This window comes from Ahaetulla prasina, chromosome 15 (genome assembly GCF_028640845.1).
Source record: "Ahaetulla prasina isolate Xishuangbanna chromosome 15, ASM2864084v1, whole genome shotgun sequence".
Lineage (NCBI taxonomy): Eukaryota > Metazoa > Chordata > Lepidosauria > Squamata > Colubridae > Ahaetulla > Ahaetulla prasina.
The window spans coordinates 18,286,525-18,310,498 of record NC_080553.1 but is presented as its reverse complement, the minus strand read 5'-3'; the positions used below and the strand labels follow the sequence as shown (position 1 = coordinate 18,310,498).

The 23,974-nt window shown below is 47.7% G+C and overlaps 1 protein-coding gene across 10 annotated transcripts; it reads left to right on the top strand.

The window, feature by feature from the left end:
- Positions 1-1,991: 1,991 nt before the first annotated feature.
- Positions 1,992-22,956, top strand: CMKLR1 (chemerin chemokine-like receptor 1). Of its 10 annotated transcripts, XM_058158588.1 has the most exons (6): positions 1,998-2,366; positions 9,204-9,353; positions 9,627-9,809; positions 10,179-10,281; positions 17,276-17,360; positions 20,245-22,956. In XM_058158588.1, the coding sequence occupies exon 6, from the start codon at positions 20,248-20,250 to the stop codon at positions 21,319-21,321; it is 1,074 nt and encodes a 357-aa protein (XP_058014571.1). In that variant the 5' UTR covers positions 1,998-2,366; positions 9,204-9,353; positions 9,627-9,809; positions 10,179-10,281; positions 17,276-17,360; positions 20,245-20,247; the 3' UTR covers positions 21,322-22,956. The 10 variants fall into 10 exon arrangements, with proteins under 10 accessions (XP_058014568.1, XP_058014571.1, XP_058014572.1 ...); XM_058158585.1 differs by lacking the exon at positions 17,276-17,360 and having other exon boundaries at positions 1,992-2,366; positions 9,204-9,626; positions 9,746-9,809; XM_058158589.1 differs by lacking the exon at positions 9,204-9,353 and having other exon boundaries at positions 9,631-9,809.
- The last annotated feature ends 1,018 nt before the right edge of the window (positions 22,957-23,974 follow it).

Here is a 23,974-nt window from a genome sequence, read left to right as displayed (position 1 = left end):
AAGAACCGGTAGCGGAAATTTTGAGTAGTTCGGAGAACCGGTAGTAAAAACTCTGACTGGCCCCGCCCCCATCTATTCTCTGCCTCCTGAGTTTGTTTGTTTGTTTGTTTTGTTTACATTTATACCCCGCCCTTCTCCGAAGACTCAGGGCGGCTTACAGTGTATAAGGCAATAGTCTCATTCTATTTGTATATTTTTACAAAGTCAACTTATTGCCCCCCCAACAATCTGGGTCCTCATTTTACCTACCTTATAAAGGATGGAAGGCTGAGTCAACCTTGGGCCGGGCTCGAACCTGCAGTAATTGCAGGCTTTGTGTTCTTAATAACAGGCGTTACCAGCCTGAGCTATTCCGAGTCCCAGCTGATCGGGAGGAAATGGGGATTTTGCAGTAATCTCCCCCTGAAGCGGTATGGGAATGGAGATTTTACAGTAGTGTAATGTTGGAGTGGGGTGGAAATGGAGATTTTAGAGTATCCTTCCCCTGCCATGCCTACCAAGCCATGCCCACAGAACCGGTAGTAAAAAAAATTGAAACCCACCACTGATGCTTTGTGCCAGTGGAAATATCATGCCTGTAGCCAGGGGCTCTTTGCCCTAAATCAGGATGCTCTAAAGTTGGCAACCTTAAACTTGTGGACTTTGGCTGGGGAATTCCGGGAGCTGAAGCACACAAGTCTTAAGGCTGCCAACTTTGGAGAACCTTAAAATAAATAATGTTGCTCCAATCAGGAGAAACCCCACAACTCCTGTCCCATAACCCAGCATCTCCTTCAGCATTGGGAGGACACCAGGGCTGGAGGCCACCTGGGGAAGTTCCAGATCAACCCACAATGGACAATCTGATTGTGAAATCTTGGAGAGAAGAGATGTGCCGGCCTTGAGGTGCGTGGGCGAGAGCCTTGTGCAAAAGCGTTTTGCACGGAAGAGCTGCTGGCCTCTCCAGCTGTCCATGGCTGAAAATGTCAGGATTTCCCAGCCGAGTGTTTGCAAAGGAAAACAGGAGCTGGGGAAGGGAGCCTCACCTCCAGTTAGAGAGTGTTTAAACGCCCCCCACCCCCAGGAACCTTCAGGAATAAGAACTTTAGGGAGCCCCCAGAGACTTGCTTGAAGTTGGCTTAGCTTTCTTTCTCTACCTGTTGATAGAGACGCACCTGTCTTGACAAGGGCAGCCTTCCTCTGAAATGCTCTTCCTGGCTACCCTCTTTCCGCTTCTGATGAATGAGCAGGATCTCCACCTGCTTTGAAACCTTGTCAGGTGACACCAGCCCAGGGGTGAAATGCTACCTGGTTCGGACCGGATCGGGAGAACCGGGAGCAGAGATTGGGGATGGTTCGCCGTACTGGTAGCAATTGCTGGCTGGCCACGCCCCCAAACCGGTCCACGGCCTGCAGCCCTGCCATGCTTCCCTGCCTTCCACGCTGCCGAACTCATTGTTTGGAGCATCTGAGGAAATGTCTTCCAACTCTTCAAGATCGACTTTAAGAGCTCCGAAAAGCCGACAGCAAAAGTAGCAGCAGCGGGGCAACAGGGGTGTGTGTATGTGTCCCTCCTCGGTCCTCCTCTCTCAGGTGACAGCCAGGGCTTTGCCGCCTCTTCCCCCTCCCTTCATTTTTCCATTTCTGTGCCTAGCTCTGATGTTCGCTTGGGTGGCGGAGGGAAACTCAAAGCGTTGGGGGCTTCAAAAGGGCAGAATGTGTTTCGAAATGTGCAGCTCCTGGCTCTAACAGTGAGTGAAGCAGTCAAGTTGGCCACGCCCACCCGGCCACATGACCATCAAGCCACGCCCATCAAGCCACGCCCACAGAACCGGTAGCAAACGTTTTTACATTTCGCCCCTGCACCAGCCCCTCCCCCATCTTCAGAGGTGCTGTGTAATTCTTTTGCATGAAAAAAAATATCTGGCAAGAGTGAGGAGGCCTGGAATGAAGCAACTGCTGCTCAGCCCTTCAGGCTCGGCTGGCGGAGGAGGAGAAGATGGCCCCACCCTCTCCTCTTCCAGCTGCAGAGTTGAGTGAAGAAATTCCGGCTCAGATGTGGTGAGCGCCTGGGACGGCTTGCCTTCGGCTTCTTTCCCTCGTGTAGATGCTTCGAGGGCCGCTTGTCTCTTGAAGAACCTGCCTCGTGGTCCGTCTGCACTTCCAGAAGATCCGGTGGCCTTTTTCCCTTTCCTCCGGGCTGTCCCTTCCGATGAAGGATGGTGTCCCTTGCTGAGTTGGCGGCGAGAACCTGCAACCCTCACCTAGACTGACTGAAACGCCACAGGCAGGTGGAGGAATTCGGCTCCCGTTTCTCCTTCTGGAGGGGATGAAAAGTGCTTTTGGTGAAGCAGAAGAGGCAGGAAGGTGACTTGACTGAGCCAAAGGTATTTTCTCCTCTCGAGGGAAGGAAAAAAAAAACACGCCTATTTTGCATTGGTCAGCTTTTATATCCCGACTTGCGGAGCCTGAACTGTGAGACAAAATGTGGGTGGCCTGCAAAATTTGAGGTTCCTTCAAGGCTGAAAATGGTCAGCATGTTTGGCCTTCTTAGGAGTTGAGCATCCGTAGGTTAGCTACAAACTCTTCTCAATCTTTGAATACGTGTCATGTGTCACAGAGGAGGGACGTGCTGGGCGGAGAGAATTTCCAGGGTTGCAGACAAGCAGCTTGACCTCCAAGTAGACAATCTTGGAGCATCTCAACCTTTAACTTGAATCCCTGGTTCTCCTTTTTCTCCTTTCCCAGAATCGAACCCTGAGACAGTAGCCTCGTAAGCACATTTTTCTCCTCTTTGAAAGTTCAGGATGGTTGTGAAACAGTTGGGCAAGAAGTCTATGAATGGAATGGAGAACATTGAAAAGCTTCCACTGGTATATTTTCAGCTTGTAGTGGCCATTAGGTTCCTGCCTTCCCTCTTGCTTAGAGAACAGCACAGCAGGGCAGGCGGGTCTAGGACTTTCCCCCTCAAACTCTTGGCGCTGCTTGTTCCTCCACCAGGGTTTCGCCTCCGTGTTATTACGCTCCAGCACTTTGGGCCACGGCCCCTCCATCCCAGTCCCTTCGCCACGGCCCATTTGTCGCAGTACAGTTAATGTCAGGCTTTTGGGTGCACAGGACAGTTCGAAGCTCCGAACTGACAGAGCCTCCCTCTGAACTGCAGCCCCCGCTCTACTCCCAAAGCCCCTGAGCCCCTGCGCCCATTGGCTGGCTTCAAACTGTCCTGTGCGCCCAAAAGCCCGACTGGAACTGTACTGTGATGAATGGGCTGCGGCGAAGGGACTGGGACGGAGGGGCTTTGGCCCAAAGTGCTGAGGCGTAATAACACGGAGGTGAAACCGTGGTGGAGAAACAGGCAGCACCAAGAGTTCGAGGCAAAAAGTCCCATTCCAGGAGAGAGAGAGTCCAAAGTCGAATTAAACCAGCAATGCAATTAAACAAAATCAACCAAGCCTTCAGTATTTAAGTATATGTAAATAGTAGCCCCTCTCTCCCCTCCAACATAGCTGAGAATCGCCGTCAGACAATGCCGCTGGCAATGACAAAGAAACCAACTCTCCAAGTTTCTTCTTGGAGAATGCGGCTGCTGGCCTCTCTTTTTTTAAAATCCAATTTAAAATTGGTTTTAAAATCCAAGATGGCGCCGCCGAAGGCTGCCTTGGTGAAATGGTCTCTGATTGATTCTTGACGAATGTATCTTTTCTTTTATCTACTCCGACAGCGTATGAACCAAGACAAATTCCTTGTGTGTCCAATCACACTTGGCCAATAAAGTATTCTATTCTATTCTATTCTTTTCTGGACTTCCAGATGGGTCAAATTCGGAGGCTCTGAGTCCAGTTGAGGCCAGATAGCCTTGAGGTAGTCTGACGTTGAGGGACACTGCTTGATCGACACCTTTGTTTTATCATCTGCTTCTTTGCCAGTTCAGTGATTTTGTTCTCTGACCAAGTCAGTGAAGGAAATTAATGCTCTCTTTTGCAAAAACAGGTGTTCCTGTCAGCCATGAGATGATGGTGGATATGGTCATGCTTAATTCTTCCAAGAATTCCAAATTGGCTTCACATCCTGGTCAAATTTCTGGCCAAACAGATGTTGATGTTAGACTACTCATGGTGCCTTAATGGGGTCTGAAAGCTCTAGAGATGGAAAAACTGGGGTGAATTCCTGTCTGTTCTCTACCTCTCGTGAGTTAGAAGCAAAAAGGAAACGTGAAGCTTGTTTGTGTTCTGCTTTGTGTCTCTTTCAGGAACGAACTGAGGGCTTTAATGCTGCATTAACGTTCTTAGTCCTGTTCTTAGCTCATGGGATAACCAGAGAAGTCATAGGTTAACAAATTAGGTTAAGTTATTTGCATAGCACGTTAACCCTCCCCTGACCCCAGGGGATGAAATCCAGCAGGTTCTGACAGGTTCTGGCAAACCAGTAGCGGAAATTTTGAGTAGTTCGGCGAACTGGCAAATACCACCTCTGGCTCGCCCCAGAGTGGGGTGGGAATGGAGATTTTGCAATATCCTTCCCCCAGGAGTGGGGAGGGAATGGGGATTTTGCAGTATCCTTCCACTGGAGTGAGGTGGGAATGGAAATTGGGCAGCATCCTTCCCTGCCACCCCACCAAGTCACCCCACCAAGCCATACCACGCCCAGCAAGCCATGCCCACAGAACCGGTAGTAAAAAAAATTGGATTTCACCACTGCCTGACCTACTAAGTATGTTCTGTGAACAGAACCCCCCCCAAAAATCTCAAAATAACAGCCAGATGCTCTAAGTTTTCCAATAAATAAATAAATAAATAAATAAATCTAGCATGTTCTAGTAATTTTACAATTAGTTGCTTTGTCCCCTTTTCGTGGTTGAGTTGGTAGTGACAGGTTTTGTCTGAACACAGGAGAATTTCACTCCTGGTTGACTTGAGAATTGGACCAGTTTGTCTTGGCTTCTTCATGGACCAGGAACCGTCTCCATCACTCCTCACTCCGCCTACAGGAGAAATCGGGCCTGTCCATTAGGGCTGATCTGTTCCAAACCAGAGGTTTGAAAGCCAGAGTTGAATGGCTGTTGAAATGGAGAATGGAAGGTCCCGAGGATCTTAGATCTCCATTCGCAGACATATTGACTGAACTCCCACAAGGCTCTCAACTAAACCATCTTGGAGATTTGCGCCACTTCTGGAACCTCTAGGACTAGCTTAGATTAGCCCAATAAATAGGCTGTGATCCAGAAGATAAGCCATGTTTCAAACCAGCCATGTTTTGCAGAGTCTCCTGCTTTTATGCAACCGGTTCAAAGAGCTTTATGAACTCTGTCCCCCACCCACCCACCCCACCCCCATCTCTCAATAATGGAGTGAAACCAGTTTTGCACCGAGAAACCACCCATCTTTTAATTAATTCATTGTGGGCAACACGACAGAAGGTTGCTGTGTATCTTTGGATTGGAAAGGATCCATTTTATAGCTAAGGATAAACAAGTGCTCAAATATTTCCTTCCTGCTTATCAGTCTTAAATCTCTTTCCTACAACAGTGTGCTACACACACACACATACACACACAATAAAAGATGGGATAACTAGAGGAAAATAAGTCACTTTGGTTTTCTTAGGAAGTTTGCTGATTTGGGGGCCTATTTTGTAAAATCGGAAGTTTCTTAAGCTTCTTTGCTCATCTCTGGCCAAATGGCGAATAATTCTGCAGCCCAATGGACTTTATTCTTTTAATCTTGGCTTCAGGGATTTATTTGTTTGTTTGTTTGTTTGTTTTCTCAATCATATATAAGAACAGGTAAAAGTATAAACATAATTTGGATACATGAAAAGAGTAAGTAAAAAAGGAATATTAAGACAGGGACGGTAGGCACGCAGATGCAGTTATGCACGCCCCTTACAGACCTCTTAGGAATGGGGTGAGGTTGACAGTAGACAGTTTAAGCTTAAAGTTTTGGGGGTTTTGGGAAGAGACCACAGAGTCAGGTTGTGCATTCCAGGCGTTGACCACTCTGTTACCGAAGTCCTATTTTCTGCAATCGAGTTTGGAGCAGTTTACCTTGAGTTTGTATCTATTATTTGCTCGTGTACTGTATTTGCAGCCCATGAAAAAGATTGCAAACAATCAGACGCTATCAGGCGCCCCGTTTGAGACAATCACAATACTGTTAATGCAACACTTTGTAGTGACAGCTTTTCCACCAGCCCCAGGTCGTGATGTGAACGCTTCAGGAATTTATCTGCTGTAGATAAGGAAGGAAGGAAGGCCAAGAGGGACAAGTGATTAAGTTCACGCATTGCTCAAATCATCACTTAACCACGGACGGTTTGAAAAAGTCACAATGGAACTACAAAACTAATCCTCAAACCACAGCCGCAATGGACTGGACTCGAACTCAACCCAGCCTGATAAGAATTTAGGGCAATGGGCAGCAGAGCCAGAGAAATATTGATCTGAATATGGGTGTTTTCCAGATGACATTCAGTGATTTTATTAACAGCTCTCTGGATTGCCTCACATTCCTCCCAGCTCAATATGGACGGTCAGCACAATGAAAAAGAGAAGGGTGGTGGGGAATTTCCTCTGCAGAAGTGATTTTTTTTTAATTTTATTTTTGTAATGGATGAAGCAAAAGGAAGAGCCAAGATATGAGCAAGCCAGCTGAGAGAGGGATATATTTTTTTTTGGTTCTCTCCGCTGATGTCATGAAACGGACATCTGCTCCTAGTCTCCTCTTACAGGTTCCTTGGGGTGAGTTTCCATCGTGGCTTTGGCACCAATGAAATAAAAACGTCCAGAGTGAACTGAACAGGCTGTCCTCAAATTTCAGCTCAAAGACCCTGGGGGAGTTAGACACACACACACATGAAGGATGAGACCGGGGGTGTTGAAAACGCAGCGTTCACCTCCTCCAGATGTTCCTTCTTGAAGAACATCGCCAGGCAGACCTGCCAGAGAAAAAGGCGGCATCTTCTCCAGGGAGAATGAAGGACCAAGGAAGGTCTGGTGGCTCCTGGGGCTTCTGATATCCTCCCCAAACTTCTCTGTCAGATCACCAACCTTGGTCTAATTAGGCAAACTGCCAAAGGCTTTTCTTGGCAAAAGTTCAAAAGCAGAAGAAATAAACTCAGCAAGACAAAGAGCCAGTCTATCAACGTTGTTTTCCGGTAAAGAGCCCAAACACCGTTGCTGGTCTTTTAAGCCTTATGGGAGGGGCCAATCATCTCCTGGCCCTACTCCCGAGTCATCCTCTTTGCTTTATCTGCTCTTGTCTTCTGGCAGCTCTTCTCATGCGTGCATTAGGACAGGCTGCTCCTGTTCCTCTGCCTCAGTACTGTCAGCCTCTGGAGGCTCCTGAGTCCACACCTCACTCCCCAATGGCCCTGGCCGCACCTCTGCCTCCGATGCAGAGCCCTCATCCCAGCCTTCCCCAGATTCCAGGACTGGCCCATGTTCTTCCTCAGCCTCATCGCTGTCCGACTCTGTTGCCAGCTCCGCAGGCTGCTGGCGGACCACAACAGAATGTGTGGCTGTATACAATGAAAAAGGTGGGTCTTCTGGGGGTCTTCCTAGCTCTGGATTATCAGAGAAGATACGAAACCAAACCAAGCCAAGCCAAGCCAACCAGGGTTTCTGCAGTCCAAAAGTCCAGGATGATAACCATCATGGTCAAATTTAAGCTTTGGCTGGTTTTATGTCCTTATGAGAATGGCCCCCGAGCTGGGATTGAGATAAGCGAGGTCATCGGATCAAATCAAGATCAATATGTTGAATATTATGTTCTGCAGGATTTGACACATGACCTTGTTGGACACACAGCCCAAGGCTCTCCCCTCTTGCCCCATGCCTCTTCCTACCAGGCCTAATCTACTGGAGCTACTTAATAGCCTTTTTCATTTTTAAAAACCAACTTGCAACAATTCATGCATCATTTTTCGCCGCTACCCACTTGGAGACCCCTCCGAACTCGTTGCTGGAGCATCGTGGGAATAACGTGCCAAAATCGATCAACGGTTTTGCTGACTCAGCATTCGGTGCCCCAGTGGGCGAAAGGAGAAGACTGAAAAAAGGAAGCGGGTGCTGAGATGGGTGACGTTTTGTGGTCAATTGGTAGCGGCGATGGGAAAATTCACACTCTGCTCATCCGGCCTCCTTATGAGCTGATTCCTGTCATGAGCTCGTTTTCTTAAAATGACTGCTGAGGCAGAGACTGGATCTTGAACTCAGCCCCCATGGCAAAGCCCGTTTCCTGCTGCCACCCACAGAATACCAGGCAAATGAACCCCACCAACCAAACCAAGTGAAGGAACTTTGAATCCCAGGTCCAGAGGGAAGAAATGGTGGGTGAAAAGGCCAAGACCTTTCCTGGTCAAAGCAACTGCAATAAAAAGTCTCCCATCCATATATTTGGAACAGAGGTCGGGAAAGAAACCACGCAGGATGAGTTGGGAGTAGCTTCTCAACAGATTGCCTGGTTAGTTCTGCATTTTTTGGGCCGTCTTCACGGACAGCTGCTGGGTGGGCCCACCGGTTTCTGATTGAGCTCCAGGGTTGCGGTCTCCAGCCAAGTGTCCTGGGCTGGGTTCCTTGGTAGCTTCAAGAGCCCAAAGATACAGCTTGTAATAGCATCAACCTGAACCTCTTCGCAGATAAACACACCCATAGATCAATGCACAAACACAGTGTGGATGTTTTTTAAAAAAAAAATAGGGCGGGATATGGTGAGGTCAGTGACTGCTGATCTAACACAGCCTTTGATCCCTCTGGAATTGAAGAAGGTGTTTCCTCAGCAACATCCCCAAGAACGTTCCTCTTCGTCTCAGGAGGCTTTGGACAGTCTGCCAGCTGAGCTGACCCCCTTGGCCTGATCCAGTGGAGATCTTCCATGGGGTGCCCAAGAACCCCTTACTCCAATGAAGCCTGAGTGAATGAATTTCCTTAGGAAGTTGAGGGCACGTTCTACCGTGATTTCTATCATCCATGGCCCCCAGCTTGATCGTCCTTCTTCCCTCGTCCCTGGGGAAGCAGCTAAACCCAGAATTGTCAAAAGGAGGTTAAGTCTGTTTGCAACGCAACCAGAGCTAGAGATAAGCAGGAGAGCTTTCTTAGATCAAAGCAACAGAGAGCCTGGGAAAACTTCTCCCCATCTGTGTTGCTGGCTGTGCAAAGCCACACCTGGGTGGCTGTTTATCTGGGCTGGAGCGTGAAACAATATTTCGTCTCCCTTCCTCTTTTCCAGCTGGCATCTGGGCTCAACAAGTGCCAAGAGAGCATTGCTGGAGGATCTGAAAATCTTTCGGAGGGCAGCACTGAAAACCGTTTCACTCTGATCAGAGCACCTGGCTGACCCTGAAAGAGGCTCGCCCTGAGCCAGGGGATCACCACATCGGTAAATTAAATCCTTCCCTCTGATCCTGAAGGAATCATCTTAAGGCTCTCCCCTCTTCAGTTACTTCTGCATGTCAGGCTTCTGGGCAGACTCCAACTAGGGCTTCCCATGCTTGTCTTTCCCAGCTAGGCTCCGATTTCACTCGGGGGTGGAACTCCAGCTGGCCAAAAGAGATGGTTGCCTTGATGTAGATTAAATGCTGGGGAAGGACAGTATGTCAGCAAACCCGGGGAGCCTTGATGGATGCTGAGACGCAGAATTCATGTCTTGAAGGTAGACTGCTAAGAGAAGTGAAGAAGAGGCTCCTGTGCTCACCCAACAGAGCAGAAGTGGAAGAAGAGGCCGAGTCTTCTAAGTGAGTGTCCTGACTTCTCCTTCTCTTCCGGCCTCAGAACAACTTCAGGCACTTTGGAGTCTCCAGTCTGGAAGCTCATCAAGAGTCCATGGTCAGCTTGAGTGAGTAGGAATCCCCTCTAAGCGAACAGACAGAGAAAAACTTTCTGCAGATTGGATGAGATGTTCTGAAGCTGCTTGGCTCTTCGGCTGTAGGACCTCAAGATGGGAACTGGGCATTGTCTCAAGGAAGAAGTGGCCGTTGGCTCTTTGAAATCAATGGCCACTTCTGCTTGAGACAACGCCCAAGTCTCCTCTTGTGGCCAGGGTCATGAGATGGCAGAAGGTGAATGTGGTGGGGGTTGCACCAGAGATGACAGATACAGGAAGGATAAGGGAGCTAATAATATCTTATCACACTTGCTCCACCTTCTCTTCCTTTCTTTGCACGTCGCTTCTTCTTTTCCTTGCATTGTTTTCTGATTTATGCAGGTTAGCATCCAGACTGCTGGTCCTGAAGACTTCCTTGAGCCAAAACATCTTTCGAAAGGGACGTTTCCTCACCAGCAAAATAAGACCACCATCTCTTCACAAGGTGAGGGGCGCAGGGAGTCCCTCTATGCTGGTTGGGGTGGGGTGGGGGGCTTGCGGAACGACAGACAGCCGCATCACCTCTTGGGGCAAATTAGAGGAGCAAGGAAGTTGGAGTGCAGAGCCAAAGACCTCCAGGGAAGAGATTCTATTTGCCTGAGGGCGAGCACCATTTTCTCTCAATCCATGCCAAGGGACAGAGGCCACTAAGATTTAAAATCGGCTGCCACCCAATTGGTGGGTGGGTGGGTGGGAGATGCTTTGCAAACTCAGCACACCTGGCTTCTTTTTCATGCAACCAACCTGGTGTGATAGGTCGCCCAGTTGGAAGGTCTTCCACCTTCCCCGCCTGTCTTTGCTGATCTAGGGGCCCCTGGTGAAATCAGTTGATCTCCTTGGATAAACCAAACCTGGTGGCCTAGGATCAGTAGTTGTGTAAAATCTCCATTCCCACCCCACTCCAGGGGAAGGATACTGCAAAATCTCCATTCCCTCCCCACTCCAGGGGAAGGATACTGCAAAATCTCCATTCCCTCCCCACTCTAGGTGAAGGATACTGTAAAATCTCCATTCCCTCCCGATCAGCTGGGACTCGGGAGGCAGAGAATAGATGGGGGTGGGACCAGTCAGAATTTTTACTACCGGTTCTCCGAACTGCTTAAAATTTCTACTACCGGTTCTCCAGATCTGGTCAGAACCTGCTGAAACCCACCTCTGCCTAGGATCCATTTTCCGGGGTGCATCTAGAAAAAGAGGCACAACTTACATCCCACTGTGGTGGCCACAATTCTCCGGACTTTTTTTGACTCTCCTCTGTAGGCACCTCCGGTGATTTGCATCAGAAGGGACAGATATTAGTGGCCCTTTCGGGCACTTGTGGAGGCTCACATCCTATTAAGAACACAGTCCTGACTTGGAATGCAGGCACACATTTTGGGGTGTGTGTGTGCGTGTGTGTGTCTGTGGGCAGGAATTCCAGGATATCAGCAATTTTGGATAGAAAGCAGAGGGAGCAGGTGGCTGCCTGGCTAAAGCAGGCCAAGGTTTGTCTTGGTGGAGGCAGAACAATTCTACAGACTCTTTAGCCAGATCCTAAGCAGAGGGTTGCGGGGTGGGGGATGGAGAAGACAGCCTTTGTTTTGTGGTTTGTGTAGCCTTGTTCCATCTTGACCTCCCTCCCGGCCTGAGAGTCCCTTTGTTTTCCTTTTGTGTCTTGCGGCTGTGTTTTCCAAGCACCTGATAGCCTTGGTGTTGTGCAGACAAAAGCCGAGCAGACAATTCTGCAGACTTCCTTATCTTCTAGACAGCAACCATTTGGGTGCCCTGGACCTGCCAGGAATAACAGAGCTCTGCAGATTGCCCGTCCTTGGTGGGGCAGAGATTGAAAACTAGGGGAAAGGCAGCCCTTTAGCTCTGGGGGGAGATGGCACTTGGGGTGGGGTGGGTGGGGGGCTGACTATGTTGGTGGTCAGGGCCTGAGTCAGGAGGCTTCTAAATCAGGACATCCTGTTTGGGTTTTGAGAAGGAAAAGTGCTGAGTTGGTTGCACGCGTTGCTTGGCAGAATCTCTTTGCAAAGTTGGATGAGGCTGCTGAAAGTCCACCCAAATTGAGAAGGAGAAATAAAACTGTGAATGTTCCCCTCAGAAGTAGAGCCACCCCCCCTTTAACCCCAAGGCTCTCTCCGGCAGTGCTTCATGGGCCCCTGGGCATTTTTGACCACACACAAAAATGTGAAGGATCGGTCCCACCAGCCCAAGGAGAACATGCTTGGACGTGGACAGGTTGTTGGGGAGGCTTCACAGCACGACATGTTTACTGGACCCGTGCCCTTCCTGGCTGGTACTGGCCACTCAGGCGGTGACACGAGGCTGGCTCCAGAGGATTATCAACGCTTCTTTGTTGGATGGGGTTTTCCCTGCCGCCTTGAAAGAGGCGGTGGTGAGACCCCTCCTTAAGAAGCCCTCATTGGACCCAGCTATTTTGGGTAATTATCGTCCAGTCTCCAACCTTCGCTTTGTTGCGAAGGTTGTAGAGAGTGCCGTGGCGCGACAGCTGCCCCAACACCTGGATGAAGACGTCTATCTAGACCCGTTCCAGTCCGGTTTCCGACCCGGATACAGCACGGAGACAGCTTTGGTCGCATTGGTGGATGATCTCTGGAGGGCCAGGGACAGGGGATATTCCTCTGCCCTGGTCCTATTAGACCTCTCAGCGGCTTTCGATACCATCGATCATGGTATCCTGCTGCGCCGGTTGGGGGTTTGGGAGTGGGAGGCACCGTATATCGGTGGTTCTCCTCCTATCTCTCCGACCGGTCGCAGACGGTGTTGACAGGGGGGCAGAGGTCGACCGCGAGGGGCCTCACTTGTGGGGTCCCACAGGGGTCGATTCTCTCGCCCCTGCTGTTCAACATCTACATGAAGCCGTTGGGTGAGATCATCAGTGGTTTCGGGGTGAGATACCAGCAGTACGCTGATGACACCCAGCTGTACTTTTCCACCCCGGACCACCCCAATGAAGTTGTTGAAGTGCTGTCCCGGTGTTTGGAAGCTGTACGGGTCTGGATGGGGAGAAACAGGCTCAAGCTTAATCCCTCCAAGACGGAGTGGCTGTGGATGCCGGCACCCCGATTCAGTCAGCTGCAGCCGCGGCTGGCTGTTGGAGGCGAGTTACTGGCCCCAAAGGATAGGGTGCGCAACTTGGGTGTCCTCCTGGATGATCGGCTGTCGTTTGAAGACCATTTGACGGCCGTCTCCAGGAGGGCCTTCCACCAGGTTCGCCTGGTTCGCAGTTGCGCCCTTCCTTGATCGGGATGCCTTATGCACAGTCACTCATCGCTCGTTACCTCTCGCTTGGATTACTGTAATGCTCTCACATGGGGCTCCCTTGAAGTGCGCCGGAGGCTTCAGTTAGTCCAGAATGCAGCTGCGCTGGTTATAGAGGGAGCTACGTAGCTCCCATGTAACACCGCCTCCCGCGCAGACTGCACTGGCTGCCTGTGGCCTTCGGTGCACTTTAAGGTGTTGGTTATGACCTTTAAAGCGCCCATGGCTTAGGACCTGGGTACTTACGGGACCGCCTGCTGTTACCACACGCCTCCCACCGACCCGTACGCTCCCATAGAGAGGGACTTCTCAGGGTGCCGTCCGCCAAACAATGTCGGCTGGCGGCCCCAGGAAGGGCCTTCTGTGGGGCCCCACACTCTGGAACGAGCTTCCCCGGGTTTACGCCAAATACCTGACCTTCGGACATTTCGTCATGAACTCAAGACTCATCTTTTATTCGCTGGGCTGGCTTAAATTGGGTTTTAAATGTTGAATTTATTAATTTTAAACGGGGTTTTTTAGTATGGTAAATTTTAATGGCTGGGCTAATTTAATAAGTTTTTTAAATCGTATTTTAAACCTGTATATTGTATTGTCGGTTTTATTATGCCTGTACACCGCCCTGAGTCCTTCGGGAGAAGGGCGGTATAAAAATCAAATAAAATAAATAAATAAATAAATAAATGCTGTCAGGCGTGCCTCCGTTCAAAACCCAAGAAAGAAAACCCCCAACTCCATGTTTATAGAGAAAGGTACTTTTACTGAGTATGAACTGAATGCAAAGAAAGGAAAGCCAGGTCTGAGGCAATAGGCCAGAAAATTAGATATTAAAAGCAATCCCAAATTCCTCCCCCCCCCGCCCCCAGGATCCAAGTTGAGTGTCCAATCCACATCCCCTCAAGGTGTCATTTGGGGCCCTTCTTCAGACGGCCCCCATCTATCTAGTATGCTGGAAACGTTGACCTTGACAGCTATCAGCTCTGTGAGAAGTTTCCTCCCTTTTTCTGGAGATGTCTCCACCAGCTCGCTTCCCCTCCCGCCCATATACCAGCAAGACCTCCCCCCCTCCTGTTACAATGGCAGCTGATAGCAAGCAAGCATCGTAGGCAGCGGCTGACACATGCTTAGAAGCTCTGGTACTTATTCTGAAGCCCTAGTTGGGATTCTCCTCAGCCCTGTTCCACCTTCTGAGATGTTCTGCTCCAGCCTCAGAAGGAGGTCATTCATTGGCTTGAAGGGCCACGCCAGGGGACTTTGTTGGTCCCAGGACACAAAAATTATTGGGTGATCAAGACATGATTTAATTTATTCAGAGTCATTGCCCCAAAGTATTTACGCAATGAATCTGACCTTTTAGGCTACATTCATACATGCATCCTTATCACCTTCTTGGCAGAACGCTTCCCTTCACACATATCCTGCTCCTTGAAGTAACCACCAGAGTAGGAGGGCTACTCCAGGGCTATGTGGTCTGACCAGAGCTTGTGTTGAAAGGCACAATGGGCAACCAGGAGCAGCATTATCCATAGCCCTTCAGTCTTTATTTATTTTATTTTTATTTTTTATTTTTGTCACAACATTATATACAAGCACATATAATGAAAGAAAACAATAGGACAGGAACGGTAGGCACTTTTGTGCTCTTATGCACACCCCTTATAGTCCTCTTAGGAATGGGGTGAGGTCAATGGTAGACAGTTTTTGGTTAAAGCTTTTGGGAGTTTGAGAAGAGACCACAGAGTCAGGTAGTGTGTTCCAAGCGTTAACAACTCTGTTACAAAAGTCATATTTTCTGCAATCAAGATTGAAGCGGTTAACATTAAGTTTGAATCTATTGTTTGCTCTTGTATTATTGCGATTGAAGCTGAAGTAGTCTTTTAACTGGAAGGACATTGCAATAGATGATTCTGTGTGTTAAACACAGGTCATGTCGGAGTCGGTGGAGTTCTAAGTTTTCTAATCCCAGGATTTTAAGTCTGGAGGTATAAAGTATTTTGTTGTTTACAGAGGAGCGGAGAACTCTTCTTGTAAAATATTTCTGGACTCGTTCAATTGTATTAATGTCAGAGATGTGGTATGGGTTCCAGACAGGTGAGCTGTATTCAAGAATGGGTCTTGCAAATGTTTTGTATGCTCTGGTTAGTAGTGTCTTGAGGATACACAATTCTTGTCATGCCTCTGAGACACCTTGGGCCACAACCTCCAGTCCGGTCACTCAGAGATTAATTCCTTTTCATCCCTAAAGAGTCCGTGGTAACATTCCAGAGAGAGGTAGAATTCTGATTTGACCGTTCTCCCTGGAGCATTTCTTAATCAACCACTTTTCCCCCCCGTGAGTGAAGCTTTCCGAAGGGCCGTGGCCAGGAATCTCTCTGCAGCCAGCCAATTTAGGGTTGCTGAGGCGTGAGGGAAGATCCCTGATGGGATAAAGGATGAATTAGATGGAGCCACTGGGGAGTTTTTCTCCTCAAGTAGGTCACATTAATTAGTCAGTGGTGAAGAACTGCATCCGGAGAAGAAAGGAAACCTTGGCTGGGAGAGGACACTTATAGGAAGTAGGAATGAAAACGCCAAACAGCCCACGGCACAGATGTTGCCTTGGTCTTCTTGAAAAAGGATGCTTGCATTTCTAAAAAAAACCAGCAGAATTAGAAGGGACCTTGGAGATTGGTTTTTGGGGTTTTTTTTGTATTTGTATTTATTTGTCAAGCAAGTATTTTATGACAGATACAAGTGTAAACATAATTAGAAATACATGTAAAGAAGTGGTGAAATGTAAAATTTGTTGCTGCCGGTTCTGTGGGCTTGGTAGGGGGGTAATGTGACTGGGTGGGTGTGGGCAACTTTTCTTTTTTCTTTTTACTTTTAAAAGCATTTTTTCTACAACCTCTTTGAGGTTAAAGAGGTAAAAAGTGCTTTTAAAAGCCTCTGACAATCCCAGCTGAGCCGCACGATCATCAGAGCATTTTTTTTTTACTTTTAAAAGCGTTTTTTCTACAACCTCTTTGAGGTTAAAGAGGTAAAAAGTGCTTTTAAAAGCCTCTGACAATCCCAGCTGAGCCGCATGATCATCAGAGCATTTTTTTTTAACTTTTAAAAGCGTTTTTTCGGCCGAAGAAAAAACGCTTTTAAAAGTTAAAAAAAACCAACCTCTGATGATCGCGCAGCTCAGCCGGGCATAGGGGGGGCAGGGATTTTTGCTACTGATTCTCCAAACCACCCGCCACCATCACTACTGGATCAGGCGATCCAGTCCGAACCGGCAGCATTTCACCCCTGATGTAAAGGATACGAATAAAAGAAAACATTAGGACAGTTATGGTAGGCATGCTGGTGTGCTTATGCACGCCCCTCACAGACCTCTAGGAATGGGGTGAGGTCTACAGTAGACAATCTAAGGTTAAAGTTTTGGGGATTTGGAGAAGAAACCACAGAGTCAGGTAGGGCATTCCAGGCGTTGACCGCTCTGTTACAGAAGTCGTGTTTTCGGCAGTCTAGTTTGGATTAGTAGTCCAACCCCCCTATTCACGCAGGAGACCCTCTACCATTCCAGACAAATGGCTGTCCAATCCCTTCTTAATCCCCCAATGTTGGAGCACTCACAGCTTCTGGGAGCAAGCCGTTCCACGGATCAAACGTTCTACGGATTAATTGAATTAATTAAACGAGGGGTGGGGGTGAAACCCCACAAGGCAGTCCTTCTCTGGAAAGAAGCCATGTTTGTCCTGACAAAAACGCAGGACTCCAAGCTCTGCCCAATCCAGAACCTTCATTCTGTAGGGTCCTCCCAAACTTTCCGTCCTTGAGAGAGAAGTTACACCCCCCCTCACTCCTCCTCAAACCCCCACCCCCCAAGGACAGAGCTCAGCCTTTGTGGATGCTACATCCAGCAGAGTTTCTGATTCTGCCAATTTAAAGCCACCCACTCTGCTGCCCGCCTCCCACCCAACAGGACCAGGAGGGAAAGCAAAACAAAGGCAAACTTCCCTGACAGAGTTTCCTCTTTCCAAAAAAAGAAAAAAGAAAAAAGAAAAAAAAACGCCTGCAAAGCAGCACAAACCCAGCCCTCCCCTCGAATGGCTCATTAAACAGGAACATTGCTTTCTCGTCGTTGGCTGATATCCTTCATTCCACCGGGTGTCATTATAGTTTGCTTTGTGTACCCTTGGCAGGAAAAGTTCCCGTAAGGCCGACTCAGCTGAACTCGCCCCGGCTGATCTTTCTCCGTATTCCTGCTTTGAGCCTCGCTTGTTGACGGTAAGAAGACTCAGGTCGAGAACCTGTCTGGATCCTGCTCTCTTTCTTTGCTCCTGTGTCTGGCTCAGAAAAATCTGTGGTTTGCCTATGATTTGGGATGTCATTTGGAGAAATGAAACCTGGGCAGATAGAATAGAAGAACAGAGTTGGAAGGGACCTTGGAGGTCTTCTAGTCCAACCCCTTGCTTAGGCAGGAAACCCTACTACACCACTTCAGGCAAAGGGTTATCCAACCTCTTCTTTAAAACTTCCACTGTTGGAGCATTCACAACTTCTGGAGGCAAGTTGTTCCACTGATTAATTGTTCTCACTGTCAGGAAATTTCTCCTTAGTTCTAGGTTGCTTCTTTCCTTGATCAGTTTCCACCCATTGCTTCTTGTCCTGCCGTCAAGTGCTTTGGAGAACAGCTTGACTCCCTCTTCTTTGTGACAACGCCTGAGATATTGGAACACTGCTATCATGTCACCCGTAGTCCTTCTTTTCATTAAACTAGACACACCCAGTTCCTGGAACCGTTCTTCATATGTTTTAGTCTCCAGTCTCCTAATCATCTTTGTTGCTCTTCTCTGCACTCTTTCTAGAGTCTCCACGTCTTTTTTACATCGTGGCAGCCAAAACTGGATGCACTATTCCAAGCAGGGGTGAAATCCAGCAGGTTCTGATAGGTTCCGGAGAACCGGTAGCGGAAATTTTGAGTAGTTCAGAAAACTGGCAAATACTACCTCTGGCTGGCCCCAGAGTGGGGTGGGAATGGAGATTTTGCAATACCCTTCCTCTGCCACGCCCACCAAGCCACGCCCACAGAACCGTTAGAGAAAAATTTTGGATTTCACCCCTGATTCCAAGTACGGCCTTACCAAGGCATTATAAAGTGGTATTGGCACTTCACGTGTTGATATTATCGTACCTGGCTGGGCGTGTGTGATTTTGCAGTGAGAGCAGCATGGAAGCTGATCAAAGAGAGAGACAACCTAAAATGAAGGAGACATTTCCTGACCTTGAGAACTATCAATCAATGGAATAGTTCGCCTCTGGAAGTTGCGGGTGCTCCATCGCTGGAGGTTTTTAACGAGATTGGATCATTTATCCAGAATGGTAGAGGGCAGTGATGGCTAACCTTTTTGCCGTTGCATGCCGGGGTGTGTGTGTGTCGTGCGCATGTGTGCCCATACCCATAATTCTATGCACCCTTCCCCCACGCATGCGTACGCGACTCCCCCTCGCTTCGCCTGCTCCTGGCATGCGATGGCCCAGTAGGCCTGTTTTTCTCTCTCACCTGGCTCCAGAGCCTTTCTAGGAGTCTAAAGAGGATGGAAACGGTCTTCCCCATCCCCCGGAGGCTCTCCAGAGGCCGAAAACGGCCCGTTTGCCAACTTCTGGTGGGACCAGAAGGCCCGGTTTTTGCTGTCCCAAGCCTCCAGAGCCTCTCTAGGAGTCTGGGGAGGGTGCAAACAGTTTTCCCCACCCTTCCCGGAAGCCCTCCGGAGGCTGAAAATGGCCCGTTTGCCAACTTCCGATCCAAAGCTGGAGCTGAGCTCACGTGCCCACTGATATGGCTATAAGCGTGCCCCCTGTGGCACACGTGCCATAGGTCCACCATCACGGGTATAGGGTCTCCTTCTTGAGAGGGGATCTGACCTTCAAGGTCCTTTCCAACTCTGTGATTCTATATTCTGATCCAACTGCACAATAACCGGCAATCCCCTGCTCTCTTGGCTTCATCATGTGATCCTTGAGATGGATCTGGAACTGTTCCAGACTCCGATTATAGCTCGCACACAGATGAGCTGGGTCTTCTAGAGCAGGGGTCTCCAACCTTGGTCCCTTTAAGAATTGTGGACTTCAACTCCCAGAGTTCCTCAGCCAGCTTTGCTGGCTGGCGGAAGCCCATTTTCCATCTGTTTCCTTGCCCCCAAATGTAAAACCTGGCCATGAAATATTCACGTTTTTGTTTGCTTGGAAATCCTTTGCCTGCCTTTTAAGCTCCAGCTTGAAATTTCTCACTAAGTTCCATTCAGCAAGATCTCCAAGGACACGAACAGCGCTGGAAAAAACCCCCTGGATGCTTTGGAGTTGCATTCTTAGATTAGATTTAACCCAGTTTCTCTCAACTGCGGCCACTTTAAGGCACGTGGACTTCAGCTCCCAGAATTCCCCAGCCAGCCATGTTGGCTGGGGAATTCTGGGAGCTGAAGTCCACATGTCTTAAAGTGGCCAAGGCTGAGAAACATTGTCCTAACCAATCAAAGTTTTCTACTCCCATTTGTATTGTCTTTGACAACAGTTTTGAGTATTGCAAGTAAATGCCATTAAAATTTCAAAGCTCAGCAGGGCTTTTCTTTCACACAAAAAACATGTTAGCCTTCTATTTATTATGTATTAAATAATTTACACCACTGTGCTCTGCTTGCCAAAGGATTTTTCCTTCTTCTTTTTAAAATGTCAGCTAGACAAATTCTACTGGTACTTTCATACAATTTGATCTAACAGAGGTACAGGACCGATGTTCTACCACTAGACGTGTGATCTGCCTTGTCTCTCCTGCAAAGGATTCTGGGACATTGTTCAAGGCAGGGCAGGATGCTCAATTATTTTGGAGAACGCCGTATTCAGCCTCCTCCTCCCATGCATTGGAATTGGCGTCACTGGGTAGGATTGGGGTCATCCAAGGAAGCGGTTGTGTAGAAATTAGGCTATGTTCTTCTCCATCCATCCATATCAATTAGTTTTGACTTGCAACAATAATTCTTTGTTGTTAATCAGTTGTTACTCAGCCGTTACAGGCAGTCTTAGATGAGGCTAGCTCTCACCAGCTTGTCCTATCAGCCTTCACTCTTCTGGGTTTGGCACCATGTCAGTTTTTGACCAATCTGTGTTTCAACAGGTCATGGAAGAATCGGAGAACGCTACGGATTACTTATACGATGTTTTCGAAGACATCATCCCTGCTAGAGACACATATCAAGAAAAAACCCAAATAGACCCCCTGACCATCGTTCAAGTGGTCGCAGCTCTCATCTACAGTGTTACCTGCCTCCTGGGTCTATTGGGCAATGGTTTGGTCATCGCCATTATCTTCAAGATGAAGAAGTCAGTCACCACAATCTGGTTCCTCAACTTGGCAGCTGCTGACTTCCTGTTCAACGTCTTCCTGCCCCTGAACATTGCCTACACCGCCATGGGCTTCCACTGGGTTTTCGGCAGGGACATGTGCAAAGTCAACAATTTGCTTCTCAACCTCAACATGTACACCAGCGTGTTTCTGCTGACCACAATCAGCCTCGATCGCTGTGTTTTGGTGGTCTTCCCAGTCCAATCCCAAAAGCGTCGGACCACAACAATTGCCTGGTTGCTCTGCATCCTAATTTGGGTGTTTGGTTTTCTAATGAGCTCCCCTTCTCTTGTTTTTCGAGACACCACAACCTTCCGCGGCCGCATCCTTTGTTTTCACAACTTCTCCTTGTCCAGTTCTCCAAACGACACCGCCCTTGGCCACCAGAGACACAAAATGGTAACCATCGTTCGCTTCTTGTTGGGGTTCATCATCCCAATGATCATCATCACAGTATGTTACATTACCATAATTTTTCGGCTGAAAAGAAACCGTCTCGCCAAGTCCAAGAAGCCCTTGAGGATTATTGTCGCCATCATCACCACCTTCTTCTTGTGTTGGTGTCCATACCATACTTTTCACCTCCTGGAAACTGATCACCACTCGGTTCCAAACAGCGTCTTCGAGATTGGGTTGCCCCTTGTCACCGCCATCGCTGCTTCTAACAGCTGCATGAATCCCATTCTGTACGTCTTCATGGGCCAAGATTTCAAGAAGTTTAAAGTAACCATCCTGTCCAGACTGGCCAATGCCCTGACCGAGGACACAATCAATTCGGTCCACTCTTTCTCACGCAAAAGCATCACCAAAGCCAGTTCGATGACTGAAAAAGAATCATTTTTACTCTGAGCTTTGGAACCCAACCTGGATCGTAGTAGATCATTGGTTTCCAACAATGGTCCAAAACTCCTCGTGGTTGCCTTCTTGGATTACTCCCGTGGTTTCAGGAGGAACTTGACATCTAAGCCGATGGTAGTTATGTGATTCTAAGCACAACACTTGTTTATTCTTATCACAGCTTTTGGAAGGTTATGGCATAAAGACCTGATCCTAGCCACATAAGCAAACTTCACGACAAAGGAAGGCCCTGCGGTTGAACTTCAGCCTGTAACGTCTTCACTGCATCCTACAAATTCTTGACAATAAGCATATTTTGAGCTCTGGGGAAAATTGAGCACCCCCTTCACTGGTCTGAGAATTGGGAAGTTTAGGGTTAACTCGTTTTAGACAGGACACTGAAACAGGTGTGTGTGTGTGTGTGTTTCCTATTCATTTGTACCCGTGTAAATCCAGGTGTGATTTCTCATTCTATCACCTTCCACATGAGCAAACATGTAAGAGGCTCATTTTCTGCAACCCCCAATTTTCCCTGTTGAGAATTTAATTCTAGTAAACAACAACAACAACAGCAACAAGCACAACCCTTTCCTTCCACTCTATAAACCAGGGGTCTACAACCTTGGCAACTTTAAGCCTGGAGGACTTCAACTCCCAGCAAAGCTGGCTGGGGAATTCTGGGAGTTGAAGTCCACCAGGCTTAAAGTTACCAAGGTTGGGGACCCCTGCTATAAATCACGCTCCGGAGAAAAATTATTTCATACAAGTTTTCTCCAGCAACTTTTTCTCTCTTGTCAACTTTTCCATGAGATTTCACACTCTACGAATAAATCTTTTCTCCAGCAGGTAAGCCAGACATCCCATCTATTCAATTTCATGCCCAGTTAATTTGGGAAATCATTCATTTCCCCCCTTTTTTTCTTTCCACTGAATAGACTTAAATCTGAGATGCTGAACTAGAATCCAGCCCTGGGTTTATAGCTTGATAAGTTGGTTCCTATCTCAAATCTAACAAAATCGCTTTTGATTGTACCTGGAAAGATACGGATTGTGGGACCTCTCCTTCTGTCCCCAAAAACGTCAGGCAGAACAACTTCTCCACCTCTGGAATGGATCAACAAGGATTTCTAACTACTGGTGGTTTACAAAAATATGATCAAAATTAAAAGGAAGTTGTGGAAATTTGCTGCATCAGGAACAATCTCTTCCATAGAAGAAATAGTCCCTAGTCTCAGAATACAGACAGAGACATCCAACAGCCTTTTCCAGCTGGGGACTCTTGAGGATTTAGTAAATTAAAACAACTTCAACTATTGGCACGAGAGTCCATTGCTCTCAGTCCAAGTCCTAGCAATATGCCGTGTGTTGAAAATTAATCCGTTGTGTCAGGTTTTCTACAAAAGAAAAAGTATGTACCAGTAATTGTTGTATGTAACATTCCTAACAAATATATCTGTATTTAAGATAAGTTGGTTTTTTTTTTTAACTTGGTATTTCTAAAGATACGTGCTGGGTTTTATTTTTTCCCATGAGCAATTTTGTAAGGTCCATCTTTTGTAAATGAAAAATAATAAATTCCAAATGGCAATACCCTGTAGCATTTGTGTTGCCAAGTGGAGCATGCATTAAATAAAGAGACATGTTTTTGTGCGATGGTTTGAGTGAAGAAATATTTGGAGAGGAATTACTAATAAGACAGGTGGCTGAGGAACTCTGGGAGTCAAAGTCCACCAGTCTTAAAGTTGCCAAGATTGGACACGCCAGAGAAATCTGGTGTCTTCATTGGTCTCATCTATAAGAACCATGACTGTGGAATTTTTTTTTTGTTTTTTTTTTGTTTACATTTATACCCCGCCCTTCTCCGAAGACTCAGGGCGGCTTACAATGTATAAGGCAATAGTCTCATTCTATTTGTATATTTTTTTACAAAGTCAACTTATTGCCCCCCCAACAATCTGGGTCCTCATTTTACCTACCTTATAAAGGGTGGAAGGCTGAGTCAACCTTGGGCCGGGCTCGAACCTGCAGTAATTGCAGGCTCTGTGTTTTTTAATAACAGGCTTCTCTATTGCCTGAGCTATCCCGGCCCCTTTTCATGATCTCTGCTTTTTCTCAGCTCTGGAGGGGCTGCTAAAAACATCACCAATAAACAACAGCCTTTAGCACCTCCATGTTTTTCATCTTCAAAGTGTTTTGCACATTTTCATCTAATTAATCCAAGTGTTACCCTAAGAGGGCAAATTTGTGAGGGAGATGATCAAGGAGAAATTCCTCTCTAAGGCAGACCAACGGGTTGGGTGAGGCCAACGGAAGCTTCATCTTAGGCAGAGTTTTAAAAAAGAATTGTTTCTTTTTTTTTTAATGAACTGCTCCGTCCACTTTGGAGAGGGGCGAATTTCAGAAACGCTTGGTTTTGACAGATTTTGGAAATGAAAGGACCGTTGTGCCTAACGACAGACGAGACTTGGTAGAGATTTAAGATTACCATTCATATTGTGAACACTACTGAGAATGTCCTAGCAGATCTCAGCTAAGGAGTTTGAGCCAGGAAGCCACACCTGAAATTTCAAAAGCATTACATTTTATAGTTCCCTAGCCCGATGCCCCCCATGTCCCTCCTATAATGGATCCAGTGACCGATCCCCACTAATCCGGGGTGCCTTCA